The following is a 15,401-nucleotide window of genomic DNA, read 5'->3' on the forward strand; positions in this document are numbered from 1 at the left end:
ATCCCAGTGCTGCCCAGGCTGCAGGGCTGCATGGCCCCAGGAAAGCCCCCACACCCCAGCACACACACACCTCTCTCCTCCGAGATGATCTGGACAAGCTCATAGTCTTCAGGCCGGTCCCCATCCAGGTTGTGTTTGGCCATGGCCTTGCGAATAACCACAGGGGTCTTGTCCTGGCTTGTCACCTGTGAGCACAGAGCGCTGTGAGCTCAGAACCCTGCTAAAGCCTCCCCCTCCTCCCAAAACGTGCCATGCCCATATCCAAGCGTGACAAGCCACCCACCCCTCCCTGGGGAGGTTACTAACCAGGATGCTCTTGTACATGTTGCCATTGTCCACAGCCAGGCTGACTCGGATGATGCAACAGTCGTCGACCTGCTGGTTGTAGAGGGGCAGCGAGAGTGAGGAGTAGCTGGAGATGCCGGAGACCGAGCGCTTGTGTGTGCGGGAGGCCGTCACCGGCGTGGAGGAGACGGAGGAGGAGGAGGCACTGCTGGAGCCTGAGCCGATGCCTGACGTGTCCAGGGAAGAGAGGGAGGTGGATTCCCAGAACTGGAGGGCAGGGAGGAGAGGGGATGCGGAGGACACAGTGGGTTTAGCTTCTCCATCGGCCACAGACGGGGCGTACCAGCGCTGGGGGAGGGAGGCCAGAGGGATCTCACTGACCTGTGACAACGGGGGACCGACACAACTACAGCCACTGGAGGCACCAGAGCCTTGCCATGCTGCCAGAGCAGCCAAGGGCAAGGGCCTCCCGAGCAGCCCCCGGGCCCCCCGCCTGCTCGCCCCAGCGCCGGGGCAGAGGTGGGACAGTCCCCACACGATGGCCACAGTGGCCCTGGGACCCCTGGACCCTGTGAGCTGCCACGTACCTTCTTCTCCTGGCAGTCGGGAGACTCGGGGATGAAGCTGATGTTGATCTCCTCCACGTCAGAGCTGCTGGAGCCAGCGGAGGTGACACTCACTGAGTCAGTGGCGTCCCCACTGCACAGGTACTGCCCACACTTGAGCTGGTCGAAGGATTTCGAGTGGGAGCTGCCGCTGGCACAGGGCTCCGTGCTTGGTGGCTGCCGGCTGCCAGGAGAGAGGTGGGGCAGGTGAGAAGGGAACAGGGTGAGGGTGCATTTGGCTGGCAGGACAGTGGCCATGCCTGCCTGGTCCCCTGCAATGTCCAGCCAGAGACACCCCATGCTGGCCCCACCTCCCGCCGGGGACTCACTCGCTCCATCTCTTGATGATGCCCGTGTTTTTCTTGGCCTTCAACGTGTTGCTGGCTGACTCTGACAGTGGCTCAATCTCACACGACAGCCCATAGCTGGGAGGGGAGAGAGGAGGGTTTGAGCTCCCTGTGCTGCCACCAAGTGTGAGGGAGGCAGAGCAGAGAGGGGAGCAGGGGGCAGCTGCTGCTGTCAGAGGAAATGAGTGATGGGACCTCCCGAGGCACCAGCATGGCCCAGACCCCTCTCACTCACCTCTCGGCCTCGCTGAGCCTCTCCAGGCTGTGGAACCACTCCACGAACTGGTCCTCCTGTGTGAAGCTGTAGTTGTTGCAGGCTGACTGGAGCAGCTTGATCTGAGCAATGACTTCGAACTCCTGCAGCAAATGGAAGCCATGAGACCAGAATCCCCTCCCCCAAAACTGAAGAACACAAAGGAAAAAAGGAGAGGGATCAAGCCAAAGTGACTGGGATTGCATCAGGTCAGCCCTGCTGTGCAGCTGCCAGGGCAAAGCTCTCGAAAAAAGGAGAGGGATCAAGCCCAAAGTGACTGGCACAGCCTGGGATTGCACCAGGTCAGCCCTGCTGTGCAGCTGCCAGGGCAAAGCTCTCACCTTCCTTCTTTTCTCAAAGTTGATCAGCCCACCCTGGAAAAGAAAGAGATGAAGGTCAGGATGGAGTGGGCAGAAGAATATTGCTCCCTCCCCTGTCTATCTCTGTCTTGCTGCCACTGCAGTGTGAGTAACCCTGCTGAGCAAAACTAGCCCATTTCCTTGGGACAGAGGTGGATGGGCAGAGCTGGATATGGGATGTCGGATTCAGGATGTGCAGTGTGGGATACAGGATGTGCAGAGTGGGATACAGGATGTAGTGTGGGATACAGGACACAGGGGGGACCAGCCTTCGTTTTATCAGCCCAGGCTCTGGGAGGAAAGGGAGGACAGGGAGGAGGTACATACATCCAGGAAGTCCTTCATGGCCGTGTCCAGCATCACCAGGTCCGTGAGGAAGGTGCCAAGGTAGGGAATGGTGCCCTGCATCACACCCTGTGGGGACAGAAAGGACAGTGGGGTCAGCAGAGCTGGGACCAGCCCAGGCAGCTGCTGGGGAAGGGGCACAGGGACAGCCCTGCCAGGCTCACCATCTCTCGCTGCTGCTGCTGCCGCTTCTGAGCCCTCTTTGGGTTGATCTCCAAGGTGGCAAATTTGGATGTGCCCTCCTGGATGGTGGGGAGAGGTGGGATCAGCACAGGTGGGAAATGGCACTAATACTTATTAGCTAAAATTCACACCCATTTTCATTTATATAACCTTCATGGTAGGAAAGAGGAGGGAATCAAAACTTTTTCATGGCTCACAGAGAGGAGAGCCTTAGTGGATAGGAACTGCTGCTCTCATTTCTGTATAAATGCCTCCCTAATGGGATGTTTTGTTCCCTTTTGCATTTTGTTTCCTCTCAGTCCCTAAACCAGAGCTAGGCTGGAATCTGTGGAGAAGTTCCACATGGAATAAGGACATTGTTGCTGCAGCCTTTCACCAACTCTGCCACCCTACCTGGAATCAAGAGGACTTTGCACTGGACTGTTAACATGCAGCTGCCTCTGGGGACAAGCTGTCACCTGGTGTTCTGGATCCCATCCCAGTGCTTATCTGTTCCCTGAATTGATTTGCCAGCTCCAAGTAGTAAGTTTTGGGTGGAGAAACAGAAATTCCAGCCTTGGTCTGAAACCCCTGCCTGCTCCCCAGACTCAGCACACCCTGCCTGCACCCATGCCTGCAACTCCAGCAGCTCTGCCAGGGCTGGAATGCCATGAAAACCTGAGCTGCCTGCCAGGAACAGGGCAATGCAGGTCCTACTTCCCCCTACCTTGATGAGAAGCTCCCGGCTCAGCGAGTGGTTGTTCTCGTCGGAGAAGATCTCTGAGAGCTCGTGGAACGTGCGGAAGCTCTCCCTGCACAGGGGGAACAAGGGGAAAAGTCAGCAATGCTGCCACAGTGAGATTCCCTCCTTGAGCTCTCTTCTGCTCACCCAAATGACTCCAGTTATGCTCAGCTCCAGCTGGGCCTTGCTGTTTGGGAGCTATCCCAAGGTGTTTCACACAGAAGGGTGAGGTGCTTTTATTTCCTCACCTTCCTTATGTCCCTGACACCTTACACTGGTCCCTGGGTTTTGGGCACACTCCAGAAGGCAATGCTGGAGCTGAGGTGATCCCATTGACACAATCAAGTGCCACAGCATATTCTTCCCCTTGGAAGCAGCCCTACAGGAGCTCCTTACCTCAGGACCTCATCCCAGGTCTTCTTCAGCCGGTGCACGGCGTTGCACTGCAGGGCCGAGAGGATGGCTCGGAGGGAGGAGAAGTTCTTCAGGATGCGGCACTCCTGAGGGCAAACAAGGAGATAACAGGATCTGGGTTAGAAAAAGCTGGAGGATCTGCTGGTATTCCAGCAGGGGCAAAAGCTCATCTCTTGGGTGGAGGTGGGAGGGGAGCTGTCCTACCCGAGCCACTTCGATCCACCGCTCCACCACCTTGGCCCTCTGCTGTGGCTTCAGGGACCTGTCCCCGAGACAAGTGGCAATGACACAGTTGGCCACACTGTTGAACTGGGAGACCGTGGCACGGATGGTAGGGGCCAGGTGCTCTTTGCCCTTCTTGTCCCTCTGGGACCAGATACAGCCCAGGCAGTGGTAAGGCACCACTTTCTTGAACAGCTCCTGGAAGATAAAGGGATGGAGAAGGGCTTCTTGGTGTTCTCTGGGGAGAGAACAGGCAAGAAGGAAAAAGGGATGGGAAGAGCCAGGCCAGAGCACCACTGACCCAGCTGGTGGGTGACTACTCACAGCATCCATCAGTGTGAACTGTTCTGCCACCATCTCTGGGGAGAAGGAGAGGAAATCTGGCTTCCCATCGCTGACCCCGTTCTCTTCCACCAGCTGGAAGGTGCAGCTGCTGTGGTCCACAGCTGCAGGAGACAAGGGTGAGACTGGGCACTGCAGTGCCCACACCAGCCCCCTGAGACACCCACACCCCACCTCCCAGGCTCTTCATCCCATCTGGCTTCACACCTCCAGCAGCAAGGCTCAGATAAAAGGATAGTAATTTTAAACCCAGGTGCAAGTGTCTACAGAGGATTAAAGGCAGATTAGCTAATCCACTTAGAAATCCCACTCCTGCTGCAGTTGAATTGTCTTCCCAGTGAACCTCCATGTAAACACAGTCCACAGGTGTTCAGCCACGTGGCTCAAGTTCTGGAGACCCTCGATGCCAAGCAGCAGCATTCCCTCCACCTGCAGCCCCAAATGAGCCCTAGAAGCCAGGGGAGGACCCCACCTTCTGCCTCGGCCTCGCTCTGCTCTTGCTGCTGGAACTGGGCCAGCAGGATGCGGGCCCGGCGCTCCAGGTCGGAGCCGGGGATGTTGTGGCGCACGTAGGAGATGAGCTGCTTGAGGCAGGCAAAGTCGGGGGGCTTGCGGAAATCCTCTGAGTACTGGTCCAGCCAGGCCCCCAGGATGGAGGAGATGGTGCTGCAGGAAGGGGGAAAACACAGGCAAAGGGAATCAGGTGCCAGGAGAAACCTCTGTGCACCCCCACGATCCCAGGAGCAGCGCTGGGATGATCCCATCCAAAAAGAGCTGCCATCCCTCCCAAAGATCTGCCAGCAGAGCCACCACAGCACAGGCAGACTTACTTCTTCAGCTCCATCCTCTCGTCCACAGTGTGCCTGGCGTGGTCCCCATTCGCCTGCACGTGGAGTTTGCCATACCTGGTGAGGCAGAGGGGAGGCAGTGAGCACCCTGCACTCAGCTGCCTCTCAGAGCAGCCTCTTCTCCCTCCACATCACCCCCAGCCCCTGCCATGGGGTCAGGATGAACCTGCTACGCAGTGTCTGCTCCCCTCCCTCTGCCACAACCTCCCCATTACAGCAAGGGAAGCACCCAGCACTGGCCACCTCACTGGAGGACCTCCAGCTTTCCAGAAATTTGTGTCCTCCCTGCCCTGTCCCAAAACCTTCAAGCAGATGGAGCTGGGAGAAGCCACCAAACCCCCAAGGCATTGCAGCAGAAGATGCTGGGGCTTTCCACCTCCATCTGTGTTTTGGGGCTCAGGGCAGCCTCACCTGTTCAGCAGCAGGTCCAGCACTTGCTTGGTGGTGGCAAAGGCCCGGTAGGTGCACAGGAAGATGGTGACATAGGTGGAGTCATTGCCCTTGAAGGCTGAGACCAGGTACTCCACCAGCTTCTCCAAGGTCCCGGCTTTTATCGTCCGCACCTTGCACGTCTCGTAGAGGTTTAAGGCTGACTCATTCTCAAACTGCCAGGACAGGAGCAGAAGTCAGTGGGCTGGGTGAGGACAGACACCATCAAGTGCAAAGTGTTCCCAGCAGCTTCACAAGGTCAGCTCTAGGCTGGGATCCCCACAGTGCCTGAGGCTCTCCTGACTGGGAAAGGAAAGCTGAGTCTCCTCAGACAGCAAACACCAGCAGCCCAGCTGAGAAGGCCTGAGCACTTGGGAAACCCCAGGAAAGGCCTCAGGCTTGCCAAAATCCAGATACAAATCGGAGTTTCCCTATTTTTCAAAATGGGGCTGCAGATTGTTTCACCTGTACCGCTTCCCATGCAGCAGAGGGCAACAGGTGCTCCCACTCCCTGCTCCCAAATCAACACATGATTCCCACAGCAGGGAATCATCTGAATCCTCCCCTGTGGCAGGAGGTGGCCCCAGCTTACCCCCAGCCAGCGCTGCCCTTTGTTGGCCGTGTGATGGAGCTGCACTTTCCGGAGGGATATGCTGTAGATCACACCATCCTCCAGCTCTTCTCCAATCTCCTGTGTGGAGCTCTGCATGGAAAGACAAGATACACCATGAGATAAGGAGAGCAAAGCGTGGCAGAGGTGCTTTTGTGGCTCCTATCCCAGCAAGCCAAAGGCAGCAGCTGGCTGGCAGGGAGTCTCCCTCACCTGCTCAGAAATGCAAACCAGGTGACACCAGTGTGTCTGGCTGGCTGAGCCCGCCCACAGTGGAGCCAGGACTTTGAATCTCCTGTGTGGAGCTCTGCATGGAAAGACAAGATACACCATGAGATAAGGAGAGCAAAGCGTGGCAGAGATGCTTTTGTGGCTCCTACGAGGGATCCCAGCAAGCCAAAGGCAGCAGCTGGCTGGCAGGGAGTCTCCCTCACCTGCTCAGAAATGCAAACCAGGTGACACCAGTGTGTCTGGCTGGCTGAGCCCGCCCACAGTGGAGCCAGGACTTTGGGAAGCTGCTCTTGGTCTGTCCCACATCCCCTGGCTCCATGTCTCAGCTTCAGCAAAGCCAGGCTGTGCCAGTGCAAGGTGGGACCCCTCACAAGGCAGGCAAAGGGACAGTGACAGCACAGCCCAGTGCCCAGCCCTGGCTGCCCCCCCCACCAAGCCTCTGCCTCTCCCGTGAGGTGACACTGGCTCCTGGTCTGAGCAGAGTCTCAGAGATCTGAACCAAGCACCCTGGTGCACTTCTCTAATAAATAATCACTGTCAAACCAAGCTGCCCACCAGCTCATGGCATGAGGCAGAAATCCAAAGCTCAAAGCTGGGGGAAAATCCCAGAGACCTGCACCAGGGTGGGATCAGACACAGCCAGGACTGGTCTAGGCACAGGGTTCAGGCACCTCTGGGTGACAGGCACCCAGCTATGAGGCTCCTATTTCTGCTCTGGAGGATGGAGAGCACGAACAATTTGATGAGGAAAGGGGTGATGCTTCTCAGGGCAGATCCCCGGGCACACGCCTCCCCCAGCACCACAACCAGCACGGGCTCAGCAGCAGCTCCAGCCCCACAAGGACAATTTGGCTCCCTCCTCCTCCTCCTCCTCCCTAACCACGTTCTGCTGAGTCAGTGCCTCCCTTAAGAAGATTTATCCAGATCCTTTTAAACACTGCAGGGATCTCCCCCGCCCTCCATCCCCCTCACCAAATGGCAGGACATGGACGAACACACACCAAAACCCACAGCTCAGCAGAAGGAGAAAATGCCCGAAAGCTGGTTAGAGGGGGAGGTGACCATCACTGGGACACAGGGCTGTGGGGACAAACCTCTCCTGCCAGAGCCAGCCCTCAGCTTTCCCTGCAACTGCCCCTCAAAGAGCCCTCAGCATGGAAACAACACACTGAGGAACAAAGTGCCATGAAAGGACTTAGGATGGAGCTCCAGAAGTGATGCTGCTCCCTGCAAAAATTGCTCCCCCAACTGCCCTGAGAACAGCCAGGCTCAGAAGAGGCTGCACACCTCAGCAGACAGGAGCAGAACACGACCACAGAACCCTGAGCTGATGGATCCCATGTGCACCAAACGCTCTGGAGCCACCCTCCTTCCTCAGCCCCGCCACAGCAGGGTTCACTGCTCTGCTCTCACACCTGCTCAAGGCAGGCTTGTTCCTCACAAGGAATCAAGGCAGGGAAGCACAGCCAGCCCAGAGACTGAGGGGAAGCTTGAAAAAGCCTCTCATTCATGGCTGTAATGAATGAGGGCAGAGAATCCCCCTGGGCAGGGTTACTGACTTTTTCACTTTCTGCTGAACCTGCTTTTCTCACTTCATGCCAGACTATGGAGAGGTTTGGTTTGCTGAAGTTCAAGCAGCTGTGAGGTTCTGCTGTGAACATCAGGAGCCTTTCCCAGGGTTCACTGGCTCCCAGAGCAACCCTGAGAGCACCCACATGAGGCAGCAGACACCAAACAACCTTCCTGGCACCTGCATCTGCCCCTCTCTTGTTCTGTGCTCTGGGATAAATTATGGCACAAATTTGTGTTCAAGTGCACAGCCCTGGGGACTGGCACAACCTTGGGAGCGGGCTGCCAGCACAGCTGAAGCTTTGTGTCCACTCTGGATCAAATATCTACAATGACAGCACCTAACTAAGTTGTCTTTCTTCCACCTTTAGATGCTGTTTCCAACAAAAACAAAAAAACCAACCAGCCAACCACAAAAAACAAAAAAAATTTGTCCTGGGCTCTTTCCCAGCCTTCATCACCCAACCTGCATGTCAGCCCTACCCCTGTGTACCTCCCATTTAAGCTGAGAGGAAAACTCTGGGTCCAGCAGGACCAGAGCCCTGTACAGTCTAACTCAGAAAAGAGATTTGGCTGGGCAGTTGAAAACCCCAGACAAAAATATCAAGAAAAATCAGATGCTTGCTGACATGCAATTAAATTCATAAATTAAATCATATGGGAGGAAAAAACCACCTCAGGATCAACCCATGAATCATTGGCAACTGCTGTGCAATTACAGTGGAAAATATTGCCACAACTGTGCGGGGTTTTCACTCTGCATTTCATGTCACGTGCAGGGGATACACCCCACTCTGATGTGCAGAAAAGCAAATTTCATTTCCTTCCCATATCCAAGACTGTCAGATTCATTCATTTTTTGCCTTGCTGACTTGTGCGATATCCCCCAAAGTTCCCCCTTTGCAAACCACACACGAAGGCCACGGCTTCCCAGCGGTCTGCAGGCCCCTGCCAAGAGCCAGGAGAGCTGCTACACTGGGACATTCTAAAATTTGGCTATTTATATTCCGTGTGAGCTTCCTCTTCCCTACGGCTGCTCCTCCGAGATGCTGATCGCGCATTCCACACACGTTGGTTAAAAACCAGCCCAAAGCAGAAACGCGGCGGCAGGACGGAGCCAGAGGAGTCTCATTCCAACACCTGCACCAAGCACACGTTTCTGCCCTTGCAGGTGAGCTGGGAGCAGGGCAGGGACAGAGTCAGAACCTTGAGCTGTGGATTGTGTTTGTGCTGGCCACCCAGAATCCTGCACTCCCTGTTGGAACCCAGGACATCTCTCTGGATGCCCTGGGTGTCTCAAAGCCCTGGCAGGGGCTCAGAGACCCTGGTAGGAAGCCAAAGACACCTGGAAATTTCTCAACCCATGGAGCAAATTACTTTGTATGAAGAGTTACAGGTCACAAAAATTTAAGTAGCATAGCAGTAGCAATCACAGGGTGAAGGGAAAAATTTTGGAGCACTGTACAGGGGGGTTTTGGACCTTGTACAGGGGGGTTTGGTATTCTGTACATGGGGGTCAGGGGGTCTGAGATGGAGGGATTTGGGCGTGCCCTGTCCTTCTTTCTTCTCCCTGGCATCCATGTTCAGGATGATGTTGGCACTCACAGATTGGTTTAGAGTAGAAAGTCACTGTCTAACAGAGGTGATAGGTATTGGAAAGTAACTGTAAACATGGTATACGTAGTTTTTAGTATAAAAGATAGCACCAGCCCGAGAGGAGGGGAGAGCGCACTGGGCTGTCCTGCTGAACAGACCTCGGCTGGGCAAAGAGAAAATATTGTAGAGAGGAATTACTAAACAAGATTGAAGACCAAAAAACCTGAGAGTCCAGACTTGTCCTTCGAAAGTGCGGCCACCCAGAACCACTTTTCCCGTATCAGGGCAGAGACAAATAACAGCGAACCCCGATAGCTCCCGACCAAAGCTGAATGCCTTCAAAATGGTCTCTGAAGAGACAGATGAGAGCTTTCCTTTACTCAGATTGTTGGAAATGACACTGTTTCTAAAGGAGCAGAGCAGACAGGGCCTTGGAGGCAGCAGTCACTGAATATTGCAACATCACTGCTCCCCACTGCCTGCCCTGCACATCTGCTGGAATCTTCTGCCCCTCAGAAGAAGGGAGCATGAGTCAGGCTCAGCCAGCACACAAACCCTCCTCCACCTCAGCCTGAGGGGGAGACACAGGTGAACAGCCCCTTCTGTTGGCACAAGGGATGAATCCAACAGGCCCAGGCAGTGCTTTAAACATCTGCAACAAGATTTGATGGTTATGGCATCTGCACCCTCCACCAAATTCATACAGGAGGGACCCGGCAGCCCAGAAAGTGAGGTCCAACACATTTCAAGATGGGCACCAAGAAATGGAATACACAGAAAAAATGAAGGTTTGGTTTGCTTTTTCCAGCTCAGCGTGCAATCCTGGTCCTCTCCACACATCAGGAAAAAGGCCTCTGGCTGGAGGGGCACAAGGAAAAGCCACATGTTTAACTCTCCCCAGTTGTGCAGAGCAGAGGCTTTTGCAGAAGCAGCCGTGAGTGAACTCTGCAGGAGTTCATCCCCTGAAATATGAAACGGGAGTCTGCACCAGATGGCTGCCCTGGGCCTGGGGACTGCCTCTTCCAATTGCAGCCAGCCCTGGAGCTCCCACTGATGGTTCAAAGCTTTTGTGACTACACCAGGGAGGAATTCCTGCTCCGTGCAATAAACTCTCCCGCTCTCTGGTGAATGTTCTTGTACTCGGCGTGGTGTCAAACCCCACGTCTTCTCACAGAGGATTAATAAGGAGCTCTAAGATGCAGCCAAGGTTTGTGAGCCTGGAGGAAGGGTGTGAGGGACCCTGAGAGCCGGGCAGAGAGCGGCAGCAGCAGCAGGGACTCTGCCTTCGGCTCTTCCTGACAGATGAAAGGAGGGGAAAATACAAAAACCAAACAGCAAAGCAAAACATTGGCTCAGGCTCTGCGTTTTGGAAAGTGTTTGAGCTCAGTCACAAAGGTGGTTTTAGTAAGACAGGAGCAAAGTGCAGGATTAAGTGTGAGCATGGCTGCATCCCCACACTTACACACAGACAATTACCCAACAATTACCAGGTCTTAAGAGCTCTGGTCCCACGTGCCCCAGGTTAGTGCACTGGCCTCCAAAGGCACAAAAATAATGAACTGTTAGTGGAAAAAGGTATTAATTTCAGCACACATGGAGGAGGTACAACTGCCTAAAGTGCTTTTGCTGATACTCTCTGGACCACAGCTGGTTTAACAATCAAGATATTTGTGTTACTCTGCTCCCTTTTCTGTTGAGTTACACAAAATGCCTGCTCTACAGACAGGTACAGAGCAGCTGAGAGTATCTCTGCACTGTGATTTCAAAGGGGCTGCTGCTACCAGTCACAAGAGAGGAGCAGGCACTAACCCTGCCCATGGGAAGCCAGGAATGTGTGCCTGTTGGGAATTAACAGCCCCACTGGCTAACGAGACAAGAAAAGGCAGAGCTGAGCCTCGGAGACGTCACCAGGGGTTTCCCATTGAAGCTCCATGCTTGCACAAGCTCAAAAGAACTTGATGAAAGGAGGTAAAGCCAGGAACAGCAAGTGGGGGTTTGGTCTTTACAATCCCCAGCCCTTTCTCAGAATAATCCCTTCCCACTAGCAACGGGAAATGGGCCTTTCCGGAAAAACGAAGGAAACCGGCTCCAGCATGGCCCCTGTCCAACACCAACCCCCAGCTCACTTTCATTTCACCCCCAGGAGCAAACCCTGAAGCCCTGCAAGGAACAGCAGCAACTCTGGGACCTCTTATGCAAAGCTGAGTGTATGACATTATGTAAAAGGAAATAGGAAAAAAGTCACCCCCGGGTAGTGAAAGGAAAACAAGCTCAGTTCTGTGAACCGAAGATAAAGACCACAAAAGCAGAAGCACCCTCTGTCCTACACGTCCAAAATAAGCACACGCAGCACAAGACTCTTCCCCCTGGGGACTTCCAGGCAAAAAGCCCTGTGGTGGCTCTTCCCCCACAGCTCTGCCTCAAGGGATCATCCACTCCTGGCACTCACAGCTTCCTTCCCCTGGCTGTGCTCAGGAAGGCTACAAGGACTACCCCAAGTGCTGAGGAAGCTGACAAACATCCCCTGTTTCAGGGGAAGGAGAGGTGCCCACGCTGGTGACTCACAGCATGTCCTTTGGAGCAGCAGCCCCACCGAGGGCAGGAGCATTCCTGCTCCAAAACACCACCCTGGCCATGGGGGCACTGGGGTGGCTCTCTGCAGCTGGGCAAGTTCATCTCCCACTGTCTCCTTTCCCTGAGTGCTCCTGTTGCTGCTGATGGAGCTCAGTCCCCTGCCACAGCTGGGTGCACCCAGCCCCTGCTCCCCGTGCAGAGATGTTCAGCAGAAAGACACTATTCCTTTGGGTTTTCAACACTCTCTGCCTTCCTTCCTGCCTGCTCCGAGCTGCCTCAAACCAGGACCGATTCCAGCAGCCCATAAAAACACAGCAACAAAAGGGGAAACAGGAAAAGAACAGAAAAAGGGCCAGAAGCTGAACTTAAACCCACCATGAAAAAGGGGTGGTTTTTGCCAGGACACCAGGGCAGTGGCAACAGCTGAGGGCCTGTTCTCTCCCCAGCAGTTGCTGGGCTCCACAGCTGGGTTTTCCTGACACTCTGCTCCAGATGTTCCAGCACAGAAAGCTGTGCCCCAGGGGAACAGCCCTGGAGCCAGTGCATCACCCAGCACCAGCATGGGGCAGAAAGAAAGAGAGAGAGAGGCCACATCACCCCATATCTGCCTTTGTAGGGATCTTACCCCTCCTCCCTTGGGCTCTGTGGGTCCCAAGAACAACAGCAGCTCTGACCCTGTGTCTGTGACCCAGAGGGGTTGCAGAGAGTATCCAAAGGCAGCCTTCTCCACCCTGGCAGCTCAGGGAGAAGGGAAGCTGGCAGCTGGGTCACAGAGGCATCTTGTGACTCACACACAGTGAGTCAGTGGCTGGAGCAAGGATTAGGAGCTCAGTGCTGGGTCCAGGAACGAGACAAAGCAGATAAGCAGGATTCCTCCCCCTATTTGCTCCTGGTTTGCTTTTTAGAGAAAACTAAGAGCCTTCCCACATGGAGAGACTTTTTCACTCTTTTTGTGGTTTGGAGAACAAAGACTCTGCATGGCCACTCCATCCCCAGCCTTCAAGGGGCAAGAATCAGACCCCAGAAGTGGGGAACTGCAGGTCCTGGGGGATCAGGCTGGCAGGGGGACTCCCCAGGGAAAAACAAACTCCAGCCACAACCTTGAACTGCAAACCCTGAGTTTCCTACACCCAGGAAGCCACCAGCCATTTGCACCCCATGTGGAAACCCCACCTCGTGTCCCCTCCCAGGGGACCTGCTGGGATGGGCTCCCCTCGCAGGCTATTCGAAGAAAACTGAGTGCAGCAGGTTTTGCTTCCTCTCTAAGTCGATGGAAAAAAAAAAAAAAAAAAAAGATCCCGCCGACACAGCAGATGTGGCTCTTGCTGCACAGCCCTGAGCCCTGTGCTCGTGATGGCCCCGGCAGCATCCCAGCGCCTCCGCAGGGGCAGGCTCGGAGCAGAGGGACACAGCCCTGGCTCACAGAGCGACTGCTGCGCCGCCGACTCGCCCACACCCCCGGGGCATTACTGGAAGTGAAACCAGAACGACACGGCTGGTGAAAAACGGTGCATAAAAAATTAATGTAGGTACTGCTCTCTGCGAGGTTAAATAAAGATCGAGCGTCTCATCCCAAGTCATTTCGGCTCAGAGCACAAGGTTTGTGTTTTACTGAGGTGGAACAGAAAAATCTGCAATGAAAACATAACTGAAACAAGTTAAAAACTGATTGATGTTTTTTTCTGGGTGTACAGTAGCACCTGGAAGTCACATGCAACATGACAGCTCCCCAGTGCCTTGTTCAAATGTGAATTAAAACACTAGGAGTGCCCTGAAGAGTTCCAGGCTACCTGACCTAATGCTACTCTGTCAATTCCACCTCTGAAGCAGGGCCCTGGTGCACCAAATGTGTTATTTCTGGGGCAGCAACAGCTGCCAGGTGGGAAGGGAAGGAGATGAGGTTGGCACTCAGAGATGATGTTACTTGAAGCTGATTGGAATAGTCACAGCTAAAATGTCAATTCTGGCTTCACACATGTTCACCACGACACACAGACTGTTCCTTGTGGCAGCTCCAGGGCAATGCTTGTCCTTTGCATGCATCAGCACCTGCAAGTGACTCCATCTTCAGAAAAGCCTTTACATTCCCAGAGATGCCAAACCTTGAACACTCTCCAGCTCTCAGCCCATGCACCAGCCCAGACAGCCAAAAAGTTTGTCTTAAGAGGCATCAGCTGCAAAAAAATCAGCTCCTTTTGTCAAACCTGCCCCTTGCCCTGGCACATCCTTGTCCTGCATGAATGAAGTGCTCCCCTGGGCACATGCAAGGTGGGATGTGCAGGAAGGGCAAAGCAAAGATCACAACTGCCAGATCCCACTGGGCCCACAGTGACATTCCCAGAGAGTTTCACCCCGCAGTATTCCCCAGCAGCCTGGTTAAACTGTAAATGTAAATGTCTGTGCAGTAACTCCCCTGCTGCAGCTTGCAGAGGGGAAAAGACAGCAAAGCCACATCTCCCTGGAATTTTGAAGGTGCACAGACTGGGGGCTGTCCAAAATCCACAGCCTTGCCTGGCCACACTCTGGCTGACAGAAACAGCCCCTTTCCCCTCCGTTTCCATTTGAACAAGGTTAATTTCAATTTAGCTCAGACACATCCTTAGCTCAGCTAAGCTGAGCTGAAATAAACCCCGGGGAAACAAACGTGTCCACCCATGTGTTTACATCAACTGGCATTCCCTCACACAGCTTTGCAGTGCGAGCAAAGCTGACAATCCCAGACCTTCGGGGGGCCCCCCCTCCTCAAAATCCCACGGCCACAGTGCAGAGGAGGATGCCCGGGGGGCTCGGCATGCCCGCAGCCCAGCCTGGCCCCGGGCACGCTCTGCCAGCCGGCTCAATGGCACCACTGTGCTCCGGGGCTGGCAGCGCCGGTGGCACAGCGACAGCCCCGGCGATGGCTCTCCCTTTGTGTGCGTGTCTGCACCAGGGTGACCCAGTAAACAGCTGAAGCAGAGAAAATGCAGGAACAATCCAGCGCGGGGAGGCACAGAGGGGCTGACGGTGAAAGGAATAAATGCGAGGCTTTGTTCCGCGGCCGTGCCCAGCTCCCACCCCGGCCGGGATGACGCGCGGCTCCTCCATTTGCTGCTGCCGTGTTCTTGCCGGGATCAGCCGGGCTCGTCCCAGCCTCCTCCTGACACCCGCAGCCCCAGCGTGTCCCAGCACAGCCCAGCTGCGGGTTTCAAGCCATCCCCTTCGCTCCGCGGAGATTTTCCCCTTGCAGGGCATCCCGCTACTTGTTCCCCTCCCCGCGGCGCCCGTGGGAAGGTGGAAGAGGCAAGAGCAAGCGCTTCTGCTTTGTAATCAACAAAATCTCACCTTGGGAGTATTACTTAAATAGGTGTCAACGAGGCAGGAGGTGCGACATGAGCAGGTGGCAACATGCCGACACCTGCGGGGGGAATCGGGATGCTCCGCCAGCTCCGGGTGATTTCCGCAGCTGAGACAAATGAGATTTTACGATTA

At 54.9% G+C, this 15,401-nt stretch overlaps 1 protein-coding gene across 4 annotated transcripts in view; it reads right to left on the reverse strand.

The window, feature by feature from the left end:
• Nucleotides 1–15,401, reverse strand: part of RALGDS (ral guanine nucleotide dissociation stimulator) — a 59,446-nt gene that overhangs the window by 2,063 nt on the left and 41,982 nt on the right. For 2 of the 4 annotated variants that reach the window (XM_041406572.1, XM_041406569.1), the window contains exons 2-17: nt 5,946–6,056; nt 5,336–5,529; nt 4,907–4,981; nt 4,549–4,742; nt 4,059–4,180; nt 3,717–3,932; nt 3,495–3,598; nt 3,084–3,168; nt 2,359–2,436; nt 2,177–2,263; nt 1,832–1,864; nt 1,473–1,594; nt 1,220–1,315; nt 873–1,074; nt 307–666; nt 71–185 (exon numbers count right to left, since the gene is read on the reverse strand). In XM_041406572.1, coding sequence (XP_041262506.1) covers nt 71–185; nt 307–666; nt 873–1,074; nt 1,220–1,315; nt 1,473–1,594; nt 1,832–1,864; nt 2,177–2,263; nt 2,359–2,436; nt 3,084–3,168; nt 3,495–3,598; nt 3,717–3,932; nt 4,059–4,180; nt 4,549–4,742; nt 4,907–4,981; nt 5,336–5,529; nt 5,946–6,056 — 2,194 coding nt within the window. The remainder of the gene's footprint in view (nt 1–70; nt 186–306; nt 667–872; nt 1,075–1,219; nt 1,316–1,472; nt 1,595–1,831; nt 1,865–2,176; nt 2,264–2,358; nt 2,437–3,083; nt 3,169–3,494; nt 3,599–3,716; nt 3,933–4,058; nt 4,181–4,548; nt 4,743–4,906; nt 4,982–5,335; nt 5,530–5,945; nt 6,057–15,401) is intronic. The other 2 variants (XM_041406571.1, XM_041406570.1) reach the window with 2 other exon arrangements.

This window comes from Onychostruthus taczanowskii, unplaced genomic scaffold, assembly GCF_017590055.1.
Source record: "Onychostruthus taczanowskii isolate IOZ18803 unplaced genomic scaffold, ASM1759005v1 scaffold25, whole genome shotgun sequence".
In the NCBI taxonomy this organism is placed as follows: domain Eukaryota; kingdom Metazoa; phylum Chordata; class Aves; order Passeriformes; family Passeridae; genus Onychostruthus; species Onychostruthus taczanowskii.